Source organism: Octodon degus, unplaced genomic scaffold, assembly GCF_000260255.1.
Source record: "Octodon degus isolate 3935 unplaced genomic scaffold, OctDeg1.0 scaffold00157, whole genome shotgun sequence".
In the NCBI taxonomy this organism is placed as follows: domain Eukaryota; kingdom Metazoa; phylum Chordata; class Mammalia; order Rodentia; family Octodontidae; genus Octodon; species Octodon degus.
The window spans coordinates 6,299,861-6,317,741 of record NW_004524733.1 but is presented as its reverse complement, the minus strand read 5'-3'; the positions used below and the strand labels follow the sequence as shown (position 1 = coordinate 6,317,741).

Sequence of the window (17,881 nt, the reverse complement as noted above, 5' to 3'; positions counted from 1 at the left end):
CTTGTTCACAACTCTTGTCTTCAGAAAATAAAGGACTGTTCTTTTTCTACTTGCTGTGGTTGTCTCCTCCTGCTCTATATGGCCCAGCATCAAGAATTGAAGCTAGTGCTGAACTGTGTGCTACACAAGTCTGGTAATGACACCTTCATGCAGCATCGCTTTTCTGGGAGTGTGTGTTTTGGGTTACATTTTGAGACACATCCTTTCATAACCTGGAAAATACCCCTCATAACCAGATTCTTCCCTCAAAGAGGTTCACAGTCACTGGAGTTAGGGCAGACGCAGTTACAAATAGGAAACTACTAGAGAGCAATCAAGTCTCTACTGCGGAGTACTGACTGACTCTAAGTGGCTAAATTAATCTGATTTTACAAAATCTAAATCTCTGGTTGGGGGAGCCCAGAGAGGGGCAGTAGTTAGGTTCATGGAGTTCTTTCTAAATAATAGCATGACTGAGATGTCCTAAGAATATACTTGTATAACAAGAGGAAGGAGAAGAAAACCTATAGTGAAAAACATCACCTGGAACCAAGGTTGGCATCAGACACTAATATGGATGGAAAACCTAAAGGAAGAAAAGGGCTTTCTGAGGTGCAAGAGGAAATTGATTTGCCTAAGATGGGGTCAAATATTTTCTGTAAACTAAATTTCATAAAACATATTACTTGAAACTTATGCATATTTTATGTGACTAAACCATTTGAGGCAATAAATTTTGACAGTATTTTTCAGGTGGATGATTTAATGTGGCTAAAGTTCAGATATGGTAAGGAACAGATCTTAGAATGCTGGGAACTCAGGTGAAGGACTTTGAACTTGCTATGCCTTATTATTCAAACTACTCGATTAAGATTAGAACATTGGTGTAAGGTGATGGAAGAAGTTGGGGAGACCACTTAGGAAGCTGCTATGGTATCCAGAGGTGAGGAGCTGAGTGTCTGGACCATAATGGGAGCAACAGACTGGAGAAGTGACAATATGAAAGTTACTGTAGAGTAGGAAACAATGCAATCTACCGATCATATGGGAAGAGCCAAAGAAGACATTTAGATTTATCAGTTTAACATAAGCATGAAAGGACATTTATTAGAAGTTTATGGTCACATGAAGGCTTCTCATTTGTGTAGTTTCCCCAGCCTTCCTAGTGAACCCCCATTTCCAAAGAAACCCCATAGAATATGTTCAGTAAGTTAATTCTCCAAAGCTTTATACCTCTCTAATGAAAATCTTGAAACATTCATTCACTAACCTAATTTTGAAAAATTAGATCAGCAAATAAGTGCTATAAAGTTTTGAACTCGGGAAACATAAGCATATAATTCATTCTCTTACCATTTATGGTGGAAAAAAGTGAAAACTGCGTTTTCCAAAACAAAGTGCCATGTCCACAGTCTATTCACATAGGTATGAATTATTTTTCACTTCATAACTCCTGTGCCTTTCCTATAAACCCCATCTCCCCAAGAAACCCTACAGCATTAATTTACTAACCTAATTTGTAAAAGAAGGTTAGTGAATCAATACTATAAGACTTTTATAGAAATGTATGGATTCAATTATCCTGGTCAGCTTTTGTTTACATGGGCTCTCTGCCAATGATATATTCCCCCCTGTACAATTTTTAAAGATTACTTTAACAATGGGACTTAGAGAATCTGTGTACAAAGAGCTTGAAGATTCTAAATACATGGGTTTATTATTAACACAGTTGCAAATATATCAAGGAAACACCCCATGAAAAGTGTTTCAAAGAAACAGAAGTCTGCCCTGAGAAAGTTCTGTACCCAATAAGTAAGCTCAAAGAGGAACGTTTGCTTGGTAGTGCCCAGCAGATAAGCTTGGCAAACCTCTGGCTGATTGAGGGAGCCAGTTTGAGACTCAGCCTAGCTCAGGCAGACTCCTGGCTCAGGCAGACTCCTGGAACCTGCATTCTCGACCCCTCAACACAATGGTATTCGCATTTTGGAAGGTCCTTCTGATTCTCCACTGCCTTATAGGTAAGGAAGGACGCTACAATTCACCAAATGTAACTGGAAATGGAGTTCCTCTTGGAGTGAAATTGTAAATTTTCGCATTGAATTTTCCTCTCTTGTACTTCAAAGGAATTGTGATTCGTATACTGAATAATTTTTGTAACTTTGCTAAGCAAATTTAGGAGGCCAGACTGTAGTAAAATTGTTATGGAGTTCCTGAGTTGATTTTTTTCAGAAAAAAGTCACAATAACTTTCTATATTGGGTTTGAAAGGTGAATAAATTAATTTGTTCAGAAATGGAAGTTTGTGCTAAGGAGAAGTTTTTCTCTGCTTCACTTTGGCATTTCCTTTAAGCTTACTGTGTTTTACTTGCTTGGCTATAGCAATCAGAGCCTGTGTTGGCACCTGCCCTGACTTACATTTGGAAGAAGAGAGATTTACTGAGTGCTTTATTGTCTAATATTTCTTGCGAAGCTGCAGTTTTCCAATCCAAAGACTGTATTTTAGAAATGTATGGGTGGTTTTTTTATTGTGCATAGTATGAGTGATTTTAGGAATTTGAGCAGAACAAAATCATTTCCAGTGTTAAAATCCCAATGTTGGTTCAATGAAGTGGAGATCACTAATTCAGGAAACCCGTGGGCCAGTTCTATTCAGTGCCAAATACATTTTGAATTTCTTCTTATAATTGTAGATCCAAAGTGGATAGTAATTATTACCTATTGACTAAAGATTGATGTTTTAAAGCCATCAGGAATGTTAGGCAGGGGCCAGGGAGAGGGCTCAGCGGAATAAGCACTTCCCTGGCAAGCACAATGGCCTGAGTTCAATCCCTAGTTCTGAAAAAAAAAAAGAATGTTAGGCAGTATTATAATGAAGTTTATTAAACATATTTAATGCTACAAGAAAATGCTCACGATAAAATAATAAGTGAAAAAGCAAGGGGCCTGGATTTAGCTCAGTGGCACTGCACCTGCCTGGCAAGAATGAGGCCTTGAGTTTGATTTCTGAAACCAAAAACACCAGGACATACAAATACCTTATGATGAAGTACTAGAAGCTTATGTAATGAAGCACTCATGGTTGTCATCTCTGAATGATGGAATTATAGATGATTTGAGTTTTACTCCTCAGCTTCCATACTTTCCATTTTTTCTACAGAGAATATTATATTTTCTTTACGGTGATGGTGGAGCTCAAGTTTGAATCCAGGGCCTAGCATACAAAAAGCAGACACTGTGCCATTGAGCTATATCCCACCCATCATACTATTCTTATAATTAGAAAAACAAAGTGAAGTGTCAGTTTTCAGAATTATCTTGTGGTTGGTAATAATCTTTTAAATATTCATTACTAAATATTTAAATAAAGATATTGTATGGAGTAAAAAATCAGGGGTGGGGAATACTGTGTTTATCCAAGATTTAAACAGGCTGTAGAGCTGGAAAAATATATTATTCTTTTTCATCCCTCTAAGAATATTCATTCAAATGTGATTTTACACAGTGAATGTCTTTGAATCTTCCTAAGGATTTCAAATTGGATCAAAATCATAAGCCCTGTGTACTAGTGCTCTAAGAATGTACCTATAGTCGACATTTACTTCCTTATGTGAGGCCTTACCCTAGCTGTGCTAGACATACATTTGGAGCAGTTGTAAGAATATACACACCCACACACACATAGTAGTGATCATAGATAAAATGCATAGTCATTGTGAAAAGGTTGGAAAATATGAAAATATATAAATAAGAGAATAAGAATCACAATCTTACCCATTAAAATTTTGGTGATTCTTTTAAATCATTTTTCTTTAAAAGGCTTGTATCCTGTATACAATCCTGTATATAATTTTTCTTTTTACTTTTAGTTTGTTAGTACACATGTGTAGTACATAATATTTTAATTCCTTGTGGGAGGTTGGTACATGTTTATCACACATCTTAATTCCTTTATTTTATCCTATTTCCCTTTCCTTCCTCCCTCCTCTATCCATCTCTTGAATCTCTTCCTTTTATTTTTTTGAAGAGTGTGTACATGTTTGCAGTTCATAGTTTACAATCCTTGTTTTCAGTAGATACATGTACAAAATTAATCTTAATTCCTTTTTTCCATCCTTTATCTCTTCACTCCCTCACCTCCCTCCATCTTTTGTTCATGTCTCCCTTTGAGAATGATCTCTCTCCCTGCTTCCCATTACCTAGATTTTATTTTACTCTTTATTTCCATTCAGTGTTTCTCTTATAAAGAAACCATGTGATATTTTAGCTTGTGTGTCTGATTTCTTTCACTTAACATTATGGTCTCAAGGTGCATCTATAAATTTTCTATTGTGGAAGAATTATTTAGCTTGCTCTAAGGGTCTTATTTGTGGCTTGTAGAACAAGCTCTAAATGGTTATAACAACAACAAACCAATAAAATATAACAACATTGTTTTCTGTACTTGTTTTAGAGATAATGTCACCTCTTGGTGTCAAGTATGGTTCCGGGAATAGAGTGAGCACATGGTAAATGTTTGCTGAAAGAAACAATTACCTTCCCAAACCCCAAACAGCCAGAAATAATTTTCGTATACATATCTCAAATCAATTTTCTGTGCAGCTAAACACAGATTTTATTTTATTGGTTTGTTGTCATTATTTAGTTTTTTAAGGCAGGGTCTCACTATGTAGTTCAGGCTAGCTTTGAACTCAAAGTGATCCTCCTGCCTTAGCGTCCTGAGGGTGCTGGGATTACAGGTGTGCAACACCATACCTGGCTAGCAGATTTTATTTTCATCAAAATGTTTTGCATGACTTCTTAGGCGGTCTTAATTTAAATTTCAATTCAGAAAAGGTAATTTTAAAATTAATTTTATTGGTATACTTTTGATATACATAATGATAACACTCATTGTAGAGAATTTGTACCTGTACATATTTTTATTTTCATTTTTTTCATCATTCACCTACCCTATCTTACCCTCCTTGTTGGCAAAAGCTGTGTTTTAATGTTTTTGCTCTATTCTCTCTTTCCCTTTTCTCTTCCTTCCCTTCCTCCTCTCCCCTCTCTTACTCCCCTTCCCATTTTAATATTTTCTATAGGGACAAAAACAGATGATAGATGTTTGGAAAAAGTAATTTAATGCCAATTTCTTCTGCAAAAAATCATGCATATCATTTATGTAATATGTATTAGTTACCTTTTGGGAACGATATGTTAATATTGTTTTCATATTCTGGAGATGTGTATTATGCTTTTGAAAGCACTAGTACATTTTAACTGGTTTTGCCATCAAATCTAAAAAGTGAGTGATCATTTGGTTATATTCCTGTGTAGCTCAAAACCGAAGCAACTATGCATGGACCTGTTGGATACTAAATCACTTCAAATGCATCCAGTTCAATATAAATAATTGTGCAATTATGTTTTTTTATGAGCAGAATATATTTATTGAGGGAAAGAAAGCTCCTGTTCAAGAGAGGGACAGGAGGGGGGCTCCAAGCGGGTTGTTCCCTGCAATTATGTTTGCTGTGGTATATTAGTAAGACTATCATCCTCCAAATAAGCAAAAGCTTGTCCCATTGTAGCCAGTAAATAAATGAATGATCAATCATTACTTAAACAAAGGTCATTTAAAAATCTTTTTTCAAATGTTGATTAAGGGGCTGGGAAATAGCTCAGTAGAATAAGTGCCTGCCTGGCAAGTGCAAGGTACTGAGTTCAATCCCCGGTACTGCAAAAAAAAAAAAAAAAAAGTTGATTAAGTGTGTATGCTGTGGATTATTTTCCCTTAATGATAAGTACTAATTTTGAAAAGAAACTATACATATTACAATTATGTATTCATTTTTTAAATCAATCAGGTCAATAAAGAAAACTGCAATTCTTGGATTTGTTTAAATTACTTAGTAGTCTTTAGCTTGTTATGCATTCATAGTCATATAATGTAGATATTTTTCTGACTTTCTCAATTTTAAAATAATTGTTCAGTTTAGAATGATTTAGTCCAAAGGAAGGGAACTGTTTTTGTTGTAAATTTTTGTTTTGATTTTTAAGAGAAGGTCTTGCTATGTAGTTCAGGTTGGAGTTGAACTCACTGTATACCCCAGGCTGACCTTAAACTCACAGAGATCCACCTGCCTTAGCCTCCCAAATGCTGGAATTACAAGCATGTGCCATAAAGCTAGTCCTGATAGCAATTGTTTTCTGCTAACTCATAACAGCTTCTAGTTTAAGACTATATTTTACTGTTCACTATACTCGTGTGGTTATCCAAATTTAATTTTAATTGACTATAATTGTAACATCACTTTCTCAGTCTTACTAGCTACATTTCAGGGGCTTAATGAGTACATATAGGTAGTGGCTATTGAACCATGCAGTGTGGAGGTAGAACATTTCCATTTTCGCAAATACTCTGTGGGTGGGCGCTGGGTTAGAGATAAACTCAGAAGTTTAAATAATGTGGGCTAAATGAATGATGTTACACTTCAAAAACATCTAATTTTAAATTACATAGCCCTTAGTTCTGCAGAATATTAGTTTCTGCATTGTATTAGGGATCGGACAGTGTCTGAAAACCATCTTTTCTTCTGAATTGAAGAATGAATTATGGTGCTGAGCATAGGGACTCTGGGCAATAAACTGATGCAGTGGCTTGCCTTGCCCTTTGGTACCTGTTTACATGATAGTGTGCTGTAGCCTTAAAATATAGCATCTCATTTTTTTTTCTTTTTTTAAAATTTTATTTATTTATTTGTGTGTGTGTGTGCGCGTGTGCGTGTGTGTGTGTGTGTGTGTGTGTGTGGCCAGCTCAGCCCACCAGGGGGCGGGACTGGCTGGCATGTGGTGCTGGGGGATTGAACCGTGGTCCCTGTGCTTTGCTAAGCTTGTTCTAACTAGGTGCTTTAAACCACTGAGCCATCTCACCAGCCCCTAGCATCACATTTTCAATTTTGAAGGGCCAGGGATATAGCTCAGCAGCATAAGTGCCTTCCTGGCAAGTGCAAGGTCCTGAGTTCGATCTCTGGTACCTAAAAAAAAAAGATAGGGTTCATTTTCAATTTTGAAATTACCATCTTAATTCCAATGTGATACTGCTGAGCTTTTATAGATCTCAAATTAGTTACAGGTTTATTTGTCTTCAATTTTTATTTTTGTCTTCTATTTTTAAATATCAGAAACATTTTAATTAGATTTATGGTTCTTGAGTCTTTGGTGCTCATTCACCTTCATCCTGGTCTGTGCTATGAGTGCCTTCCTGTTGCACTGACTATGAGACACTGTGTCTGTGTTGCTCATCACTGTTGTACTAGTGCTCAACAGACATTCTCTGGCAGGCCTTATGACCTCCTCCATGGCTTGCCTTAAATGAAAACTGTTTATTCTACCTTCAAGTACTTTTGTTGAGGCCATCAAAGTTTGGGGGTTCTGTCTGTTTTGTCTTGTTTCTTGCCTTACCAGTTATAAATTTCCACTATCATTCCACCTCATAAGAGATAGTGGAACCTAGAGAACAAAAAAGTGGCCAAGTAATATTGATAAAATCTCTGTTTTTTAGGGAAAAGATGCCGGGAACTTTAGTGGCTGCCTAGTCCCCAATTCTATCCCTTTTATTTTGGACACTCTAAAGACGTTTGTGTAAACATTTAAGTACAGACATAACCTCCAAGAGAAAGAAAATGAGCTCTTTGTATCTTCCTCCAACAGAGGGAGCCAGCTTTGTCCAGAGAAGTTTATGTTGGAAAGAATAGCTACTTTCTGAAGGTCAATTTCCTTGTTTATGGAGACTATGGGAACAAGGAAAGCATGGGGGGGGGAGGTTGCAAGAAAGAATCTGAATGCAATCAGAAGACGCTTTGCTCTTGTCTATGCTAAACACTTCTCTCAATTCATCAGTTCACTAAGTGCCATGTAAGCAGCTTCTGTCTGCATGAGCCTGGCTGGGGCACGAATGCACTTACTGAATCCAGGAAACAAGGCATACACACTACAATGGCTTGCTTAAAGAAAGGAAGTGTTTGTCAGACCCCTAAGTTCTTTTCTCTGACTGCTGTCATTAAGAAAACTAAGAAATGAAGAAATCTTTGGGTGTGCCACTTTTCAGCTTCTATTTAAAATTTTTTAATTTATTTTACTGGTACACTATAGATCTACACAATGATCACATTCATCATAGGGAATTTGTACCTGTATATCATATATTTTTCTCTTTTTTTCCAATCCCACTGCTCATTTCAACCCATCTTTCCCTCCCTATTTATGAAGCTTTATTTCCATTTTATGTTTTATTTTTTTTCCTTTTTCCCTTTCTACCTTTCCCCCTTTCCTCGCCCTAGTTTCTCTTTCATTTTGAACAATTTCTTCCCATTTCACAGTATCTATTGTACATTTTGGTTCTTATTTACTCTCTCAGTTTCTCACACCAGAGGTATAAGGCAATGTATACACATGTGAGCAATCCTGGATAATTTTTTAAAATATTTTGAAATAGGCAGTCACTATGTAGTTTAGGGTGGTCTTGCACTTACTATGTACTACAGGCTGGCCTTAAACTCACATGGACCCTACTGTCTCAGCTTTGGAATGCTGGGATTACAGGTGTGCACCACCATGCCCAGCCCTGGAAAATTTTATCTTCTAGCTTTGCAATGGATAATAACCACTTAATTGGATGAGCTAGTGCCTCTTAATATTGGCCAAAATATTTTCACCTGTCACAGGAAAGTACTTATATAATATGTGGAATTTCAGTAAGTGGTAGGCTGGATTTTTTGGTAGGAGACTCTTTGGTATTTGTTGTGGTTTGTGTATCGGTGTCCCCCAAGCCTCATGCAGTCTTGGGACAGCTTCTGGAGTTTGTGATTGATTATTGTGGGTGTGGATGCTGCACCTGCCCCGGCAAGTAATTTGCATTACAGTATAAGGAGGGAGAGAGGCTAGCTGCCTGAGCTGCTGCCCTTCCCTTTGATCTCTGCTCTTTGCCACCACCAAGAAAGTTTGCTCTCTGCCATGTGCCACTCTGCCTTGGAGCGAGCTGAGTATGGACTGAAACCTCCAGTAACTGTGAGCTAAATAAACCTTTCCTTCCTTCATTGTGGGTGTCGGGTATTTGTCCTAGCAATGAGAGAAGAGTAACTGAGACAGAATTCTTGCAAATTGCATAGACACTTAATCAGTTTTGTAAACTCAACAGTTCTCAAAATTTGTGGTCTTGTACCAGTATATACTCTTAAATTTTAAAGATATTTCTGGGCTGAGGAGATGGCTCAGTGGAATAAGTGCTTGCTTGGCAAGCACAAGGTCCTGAGTTCAATCCCTGGTACCACCAAAAATAAATAAATAAATAAATAAATAAATAAATAACAGTGAAAACTGAGGTGAGGGAGATGGCTCAGTAGATTAAAGATATTTCTGTTTTAGTATATGTGCTGCCAGTATGAGCACTAAAAGATATTTCTAGTCTGGACAATATAGCATAGACTTGTTTCTTCTTTCTTTTCCCTGCTAATCACAAATACAAACCCTAGAAATAAAGCAAGACAAAGCCAAAAGAGAACTCTGAAAAGTGTAAGAAGAAAACATAGTAGTTGGGGATGCTGGGAAAAACAGAGGCATGGTTTATCTCCCTCTAAACAGAAGGTCCCAATCCTGGAATTTCCTAATCACTGAACTGATAGCAGGGAGCAGCCCAGGTGAGTGCATTCTTCCTCCACATTGCATTAAGACTCCAAAACATCAAGTGAGCCAACTACTACTGAGAAGGAGGAATCATTAGAAGCCCTACTGATACCAATGGGCATAACAAGCATTTTCCTTGACTGGGCCTGAGATCCCCCACTTCCATCTAGAGATGAGAGCAAAGTGGAAAGGAGGCAACAAACAAAAGGGAGAAGGCGATGGCAAGTGGCCAACTTAAAAGGCTCTTCAGGTCTATAACTCCTCTGCCTGCACAGTGACACCAGGACAACAAGGGCACCAATAGGAATGTCTCCCACTGAGAAATCTTTGGCAACCTGAATTAAGGAGTTTTTTAGTTCCCTCAGGCAACATGATCAGGAACAAATGGAAGCTCCAGTCATACTAGCTAAATGAATAGGCCACTATCACACTGCAAAGACCTTGAAAACTAAAATGCCATTAGAACTACCATTACAAAAATTGTCTCAGACCTGTATGTGAGACCTATGTAAGATTACTGTATGCTAAGATAAAAGATTTAAATAGGAGTGCTGTAAAACAAGATATTGTTCAATCAAAAATCATATGGCATGCACTGGTCTATAATCTTAGCAGTTTAGGATGGATTAGGAGGATCACCACAAATTCAGGGCCAACCCAGGCTACATAGTGAGTTCAAGGTGAGCCTGAACTACATAATGAGACCCTGTGTCAAAAAGCAAGCAAACAAGCAAAAAAAGTCATCTGCCATATCAGATGCCAAGAAATGTATAACTTGAATAAAAAGAACAATCAACTAATGCTGACACTGAGGTGAATTATATATTGGAATTATTTGACAAGAATTCCAAAGTAACCACCATAAAATACTGTAACAATAAAAAATTCACTTAAAACAAGTGAAAAACAGAGAATAGCAGAGAAGAAAAAATTATAAAAATATAAAAAGAAAATTCTGTTATATACAGCATGGATGAACCTAGAAGATATTTTGCTAAGGGAAATGATCCAGACATAGAAGGAGAAATATTTAATGCTCTTACTCTTACATGGAATGTAAAAGAGTCAAATACAAGGAAGTAGAGAGTAAAATGGTAGCTACTAGGTGCTGTGCATGATGGATGGGAAATGGGGAGAAATTGATCAAAAGGTACAAACTTCCAATTAGACAAGAGGAATAAGTTAAGACCCATTGCATAGCAAGATGAGCATACTTCATAATGGGGTACTATTTACTTCAAAATTGCTAAAAGAATAAATATCAATGGTTCACACTGCCACAAAGTGGTAAATATATGAGGTGATGGATATGTTAATTTGCTTGATTTCATTCTACCATATATGAAAACATTACATATAACCTATAAATATATTAAAGTACTGTCAATTAAATAAAACTTTCAATAAAAGCAGTAATTCAAATAGGATTCATGCATGATAATTGTGTAGTATTTCTCTAAAGACAAATTTAATGTATAAATTCACCTTCAGTTTTGTTTTTTCTCTTTTCTGAAGTAAGATATCTTTGAAAGTGTTTTGTGACTAAACAACAACAACAAAAAATTATTGTCATCAGAATGTAAACATGTGCTATTATTTTTCTGATGTTTATCTTTTCAGGTAAAGTTAGTGTGGTGCAAGTGACCATCCCAGACAAATTCGTGAATGTGACTGTTGGATCCAATGTCACTCTCATCTGCATCTACACCACCACAGTGGCCTCCCAGGACAAGCTTTCCATCCAGTGGTCTTTTCTCCATAAACAGGAGGTGCAGCCAATTTCTGTAAGGATTCTCTTCTTAAACTCTTCCCCTTTGGTAGCTCTGACTGATAATTGTTGGGGTAAGTGTATGAAGGAATGGTATACCAATGACAACAGTGACAAAATCTGACATATGAAGAGCTTGAAAATAGTTGTTATTTAGGTGACTTGGCTTTTGTGTTCTACTCATATTTATTTATACTGTTATTGCAATTATGATTATATCAACATCATGAAAAAATAGAAACAACTAGAAAAGATAGAAGAGCAACAGTAGTTTTGAAAGAGCTTTCTCCCCAAGTATCCCCTTACTATTTCCAAAAGATTCTGGTTCAAATACAAGCCCTAATAGATCAGCAGCTCTCTACCTAACTTAGTATCTTGCATCTGTCAAGTGAGCTAGCTCAGTGTTCCAGACTGAGTCCTTACAGAAGGAGACTTGGCTGATGGGTGGAGAGGAGCCATGGTAGTGATGAATCCTGGGTAACCAACAGTAGCATGAGACTAGATGTTAGAAGATTAGGCAGGTAGGTATAGGGCCTTGGAGAAAAGTATGCCTCAGAATGGTGGGTGAATGTCACCTGGGGGTAATGATCCACAGATAAGCTGCCCATTCACAGATTTTCTTTATCTGACCTTGAAAATAATTCCTTCTTTAAATTAGCCCAAAGATTAAAATTGGGTATTAATGTGTGTGTGTGTGTGTGTGTGTGTGTGTGCATGCAAATGTGTATGCGAGCACATACAACATGCATGCCTACACATATCCCTTTTGGGGAAAAGGAAATGCATTCATCAAATTCTCACAAAGACACATGCCTCAAAATGGATTTTAAAGAAGAGTCCACTCCTTGTGGTTTGGAATAGTTAGATACCATTGAGTGAGGTCTTAAAAGCTAAGGAAGAAATTGGTTGGTAGAGTGAAAACAAGTTGTGAACTGAGAAAGGCCTAAGGGCAAAGTTGGAGAATAAGGAAGGTAGTGCCTTGAAAGAACCACACCTTGGCCAATGTTGCATCAGCCATTACTGGCCATTTTAGGGTCCTGAGGTCTATCTTTACCAGAGATCCTGAACATTTGCTTGGAAGGAAATATTGTTCAGGGGGAGATTCTATCAATGAAACTCTCTAATTAAAGGTAAACAATTTTAATCAGTGTTCATTACCTTGGAAAAACATTTGAATCACTCAATGCCTTTGTTTAAAAATATAGTTGAGCAATACTACTCATGAAGAGTCAACTGAATAAATGTCAAAATACTTGGAAACAAAGTCACATAAGTTTTATTCCTTGTAAACACCACTATGATTCAGCAGCAACAGAAATGCTAGCACCAATAACAACAGTAATTCTGCCAATTTCCATCACCCAAAATGTCCTGCCCCAAAGCTTTGCATGTTGGAATCGACTAAGAAATTATCACTTTCCTTTCATATTGCTTTTAGAATGTAAATGGCAACAATCACATGATCATTAATTCTTTTTAAAGTCAAATTTCCTATTTTTCCAGAAGGGACTTGAGAGTCCTTGTTAATATATTGTGAAGTGGTTTATGTTTGATTTTCAAATCAAGATGTTCAGCTGTCTGGAAACCAAGCAAACCCAGCCTGAATTTAAAACCACAAACTCTCATGTACGTCTCTTCTGATACTAGAATTTACAGGCTCACCATTCGGTTCCACTGTGTGGCTAGTCAGAAGCTGGGAGGGAGTTGCAGGGCTAAAGGATCTTTTTAACCAGCTTTTTCTAGGTCTGGGAATTGAGGGGGAAGAAGGTATAAATGATTGAATGGAGTGTGGCTTGAGATCAGAACATCTGTTTTAAAGCACTGTAAAGAAAAAAAAGTCAGGGATAATAGTTTATTTACTTGCCATTTACCTCCTTCTCTAGAATGCCAGGTGCATTAATTTCAGCTATTTTCTGCTTTTTGAGGGATGGCAAGATCAGATGAGGACCTCTGCACTGAGCTGCTGGATTAGGGAGAACCTACTCCCTCATGTCAAAACTGTGGGAGACCTGTGCAATGACTGGGCTTAGCCAAGGGAAAGCAAGGTAGAGTAGAGCCATCTCTTGGCTTGAGGACAATGAAGCCCTGAAAGACAAATTTTCTCCTCCTAATTTTCTTATCTTGCTTCAGGCTGCCTAGCCAGATCCTTATTACAACCCTCTTTAGGTCTGTACTTCTAGAGAATGCTAATCCTGCCTTTCTCTCCCTTCAGGCATGTGCTTCTCTTTGCTTTCTCAGAAGAATAATTTTAGAGTTTGAGTGGAAGCGCCTGACACAAGATAGTTTGGCTCCTTGCTGTGCCACTTCCTTACTGGCTGAATGACCCCAGACATGTCACTTCACTTGTCAAAGTTTCAGTTTCCCATCTGTAAAACTGGGGCTACTTACCTACCTCTTAACCTTAATGAGAGAATTCAATGAGACAATGCTTGTGAAGCACTGGAAAGCCATCTAAATTGTAGGCACCCCATGAATATTTACTATTATTAGGATCACTACTCATTAAACAGTGATTTTTGCAAAACCTTAATCCCACCCATGCTCCCTGGTATACCAGAGAAACTGAAAAATGGGCAGCAGGAAATCCAGTCCAACATGAAAACACTTAGTATAACTGAAGAATGAGGATATTCTGGCCCAAGATTGCTTCTCTCTCTGCTGTAGCTAGTCCATGAACAGAGAGTGTTCAGCCAAGGGCATGCCAATGTTCTGGATTTTCCAAACCATAATTGACTTCCATTGTAATTCCTTTTCCTCCTTGAGCGCTTCTATGGGTTTAGAATTGGGTAGAGCACTTTGTATGTTAATGTAGGTATTGCTGGCAGGACATTTTGGGGATGCTGAAAAGAGACTACTACGTTATGAGACAATTCTATGCCATATAAGAGTAAGTTTTTGCCAGACTGACCAATGAGTGATTCAATTCAACTCCTGGGTTTGTGTGGCATTATACCATGTAGCATTCAGCTCTCAGATCCACCCATTTCTGCTCAAACACAGCACAGCCCGTGCCTCAATACTGAGGGTATGGAGGAAAAGACAGTCAGTGAGTGTCTAAAAATGACGCATGCAAGAGACGCTCGGGGAAGATGTAGCTGGACCTCTCAGGTAAGAGCACCTGTTGGTGTACTACTAGACCCCTTCACTGTTAGGCGTCTCTAGAAGTGGGATAGTAGCATATACATTTGGTAACAATGCAGATCCGTACAAGCCCTTGACAGAAATGGGAATATCCTGAGTTTACATTCTCACGTTGATGTGTGGGACTCTTTCTTCCTCCAAGAGATTCAGGGCTCTGATGCTGCCCTGACTAGGGTAGATCTTGCCATATGCCCATCTTCTCCAAATCATTGTGTTAAAAGTAGCGATTGCCCTGTTGATTCTCAGTACACAGGAGTGGGTGCTACATCTTACTGTGTCATATAAGACATTACTTGGGTGAAATGGAGGCTGCAGAAGTGTGCTACAAGTCTTCTAACCTGAAGGGAAGGACATTCACTAGCATAGTTGCTCTCTCAGAGAAGTATTCTCCCTCAAAAATATGGACAGAGGGGTCAGGGAGATGGCTCAGTGGAATAAGCACTTCCCTGGCAAGCGCAAGGGTCTGAGTTCAATCCCTGGTTCCACAAAGAAGAAAAAAATATGGACAGATTCACACAGTCCTTCAGCAATTAATTTCATCTGATAATTCTAGGCCACATATAGCACGGAAGCTTGGGTGATCACACAGATGGCCTCTTCTTCCACTTAGCCTATTACAGTAAAACAACAGAGGCCTCACTTGCATGTGAATAGAACACATGTTGAACCTGCTTGATTTCACAGACAACATTCTTCTAGAATATAGTAGAAGAAACCCTTTTGTACTCTCACATCCCCACATATATGTACAATTTGGACAACTTCTTTCTAGGACATAGTGTCTTTGAGGCCATGGGCTTCTCAGATTTTCCAACATGGACTGTCCTCTACAGGTAGCATATTAAATTCTTTTCAAATGCTGATGTGTGTACATGGAGAAATGTTTCATCAATTCAAGACATTGGAGAATGAAGAAGGTGTTGATTTGATTGCTAGGATGGAGAGTCACTACTAGCATTTAGTGGGTGCTGTCCAGAGATGCTAAATGTCCTCAATACATAGGATGAACCCATACAACAAACTGTCAGGCCAAAATGCTATTGTTACCCTTCCAGAGGAACGTTACAAATCTTGCCTCCATCCCCATCAAAGCTTATATATTTTTGCTTCCATTCCCCAGGTCTCTATATTTGCTAAATCTGGTATTTAATGCTGAAGTATCAGGAAGTAAAGACAGTTTGCACCACTCTCCTCTAAAGAAAAGCATTTATGGACTGTAAGATAGCTTGATGGACTAAGTGCCTTCTCAGGCAAGCGCAGTGACTGAGGTTTGATCCCCAGCATCACATGCCTCACTAGCACTGCCCCTGGGTGCACTGAGCCAGTCAACAAGACTGGGCGTGGTGGCACATGCCTGTAATCCCAGAGCTAGGGAGGCTGAAAACAGGAGGATCACTACAAGTCCGAGCTGTGTAATGAGACCCTGTACCAAATACATTTAAAAAAAAAAGAAATGCATTTAATCAGGGATCCTCCAAAACTCCAAAGTATCACAAGGTAGTAACTCAAATGGTGGAAATCTCAGGTAAATAGCAGAATGGTGTAAAAGTGATTTGGGGACAGGAGAGCCTTTCTCTTCATATTCTATTCAATATATGACTATTTGCAATACCAGCTCCCATAGTACAGAACAAAGAAAATTCTGGACTTGAGACCTTTGCCACCTTATCCCCTTGTCTATCCCCTCTTTACAAGCAGTCTGAGAAAGCAAGAACCTAGAAGCAAAAGAATGGTGTATTGCAGAGGATTTCCTTGCCTTCCACATTTTCTAAAATGATCTTCAAAAATGTCTCTGGAAGCTAAGAACATTTAGAAACTCCAATTCTGATCAGAATAGAAAGCAGATGAATTTTTTCAACACATAGTGTTTATATCAAGTGTCTAGTTTGAGAGCAGTGGCACAGAGTTGAGGAAGCAAACTTTGAGGACAAACCTTACTCCCAGATGCATAGCCTTTTGTGTATAGGATCCTGGCATAGTGGGAGGGAAAAGGCTGTTCTTCGAGGAACCGAAGAGCCTGAAGAGTGGCAGCAAATGTTGAGAGTACCACACATTGAACTTCTCAGCATAGGAAGTATCAGGCCACTCAATAGCAACTGGCAAGAAAAGGGTCAGACTGGAGTAGTAGATGGAATGGACCCAGAGGTGCTGAGAATTGTCTTCCTTGCCTTAGGCAGGACTATGACTGGTCTCTTAGTGTAGTCAGTGGGAATCAGGAGGTGCAGATTCCAGGTCTGCCTATAAATTGGTTGTGTGATCTTGGAAAAATCACTTTCTCTAATGGGACTTCAGTGTCCTTCTCTGTAATAGGAGAGGATGAATCAGAGCTTGCAAATTGGAGTTCGCTGGGCCATATTGTCCGGTAGCTATATTCATTCTCTCTCTCTTTTTCAGTACCGGGGATTGAACTCAAGACCCTGTGCTCCACTGAGCTATCTCTCCGGCCCCTGGTGGCTATATTCTCACAGTCATCTTGGAGCTTTGTTTGTGTCCAAGTTTTCCCTAGCTATGCAATTCACCAAGGTCTTACTTATGACTCTTATGACCCTAGTGCTTCCTACAAGTTCTTCCCAACCATTTCTCTGATTTCCAACATTCATATGACTCTTAAGGACTTAACTGTATTTTAATGAATTAATTAATTTTTTGGTACAAGGTCTCACTATGTATTGCAGGCTAATCTTGAACTTGCTTACGTAGTAGCCCGGGCTGGCCTCAAACTCACAGTGATCCTCCTCCATCTGCCTTTTAAGTGCTGTGATTATAAGTATGCACCACCATGCCTGATGACTCCTTAACTTTAGACACCATAACTAAGTGACCTTGAAAAGGTTTTAACAACTAATATGCTACTGTGACTCTGTCCATTAGCCTCTAGTTTCACCACTGGAACAAGAAAAGAGGACCCTGGGAGAAAGCAGGGTTATCTGCCATGAACACAGACACAAAGGGAAAGTGGGTATGAAATTAACAAGCAAAATTTAAGGAAAAACTTGTGTATGTTTTCTTCAGGCAAGACTTCTCTTGCCTCCGCAAGGATGCAGCCTGTTGAATATCTGAAGCTTTTCCTGGACCTCAATTGCTTTGATCTCTAAATTGATAATACTATTTCTTTGAAAAGTGTATAAGACACAAAGGGTCATGGGGTGGGCCTTGAGCACTGCCCAGCTTTGATTTTTGAAAGAATTACTCTTTTTTTTTCCAGAACATCAACAGTTTTTTATTTTTTTTCCTACAGTTTTATTGATAAACATATAGCAATGAGACAGTTTCAAATCAAATCGGAAGTACAGTTTCAACAAATAACACACTGCATATATTCTTCTTAGTGGTT

The 17,881-nt window shown here is 38.4% G+C and overlaps 1 protein-coding gene across 1 annotated transcript in view; it reads left to right on the top strand.

Moving 5' to 3' along the window:
- The first annotated feature begins 1,834 nt into the window (after positions 1-1,834).
- Positions 1,835-17,881, top strand: part of Vsig1 (V-set and immunoglobulin domain containing 1) — a 34,205-nt gene continuing 18,158 nt past the window's right edge. The window contains exons 1-2 of the mRNA XM_023702719.1: positions 1,835-1,997; positions 11,259-11,422. Coding sequence (XP_023558487.1) covers positions 1,949-1,997; positions 11,259-11,422 — 213 coding nt within the window. The 5' untranslated portion in view covers positions 1,835-1,948. The remainder of the gene's footprint in view (positions 1,998-11,258; positions 11,423-17,881) is intronic.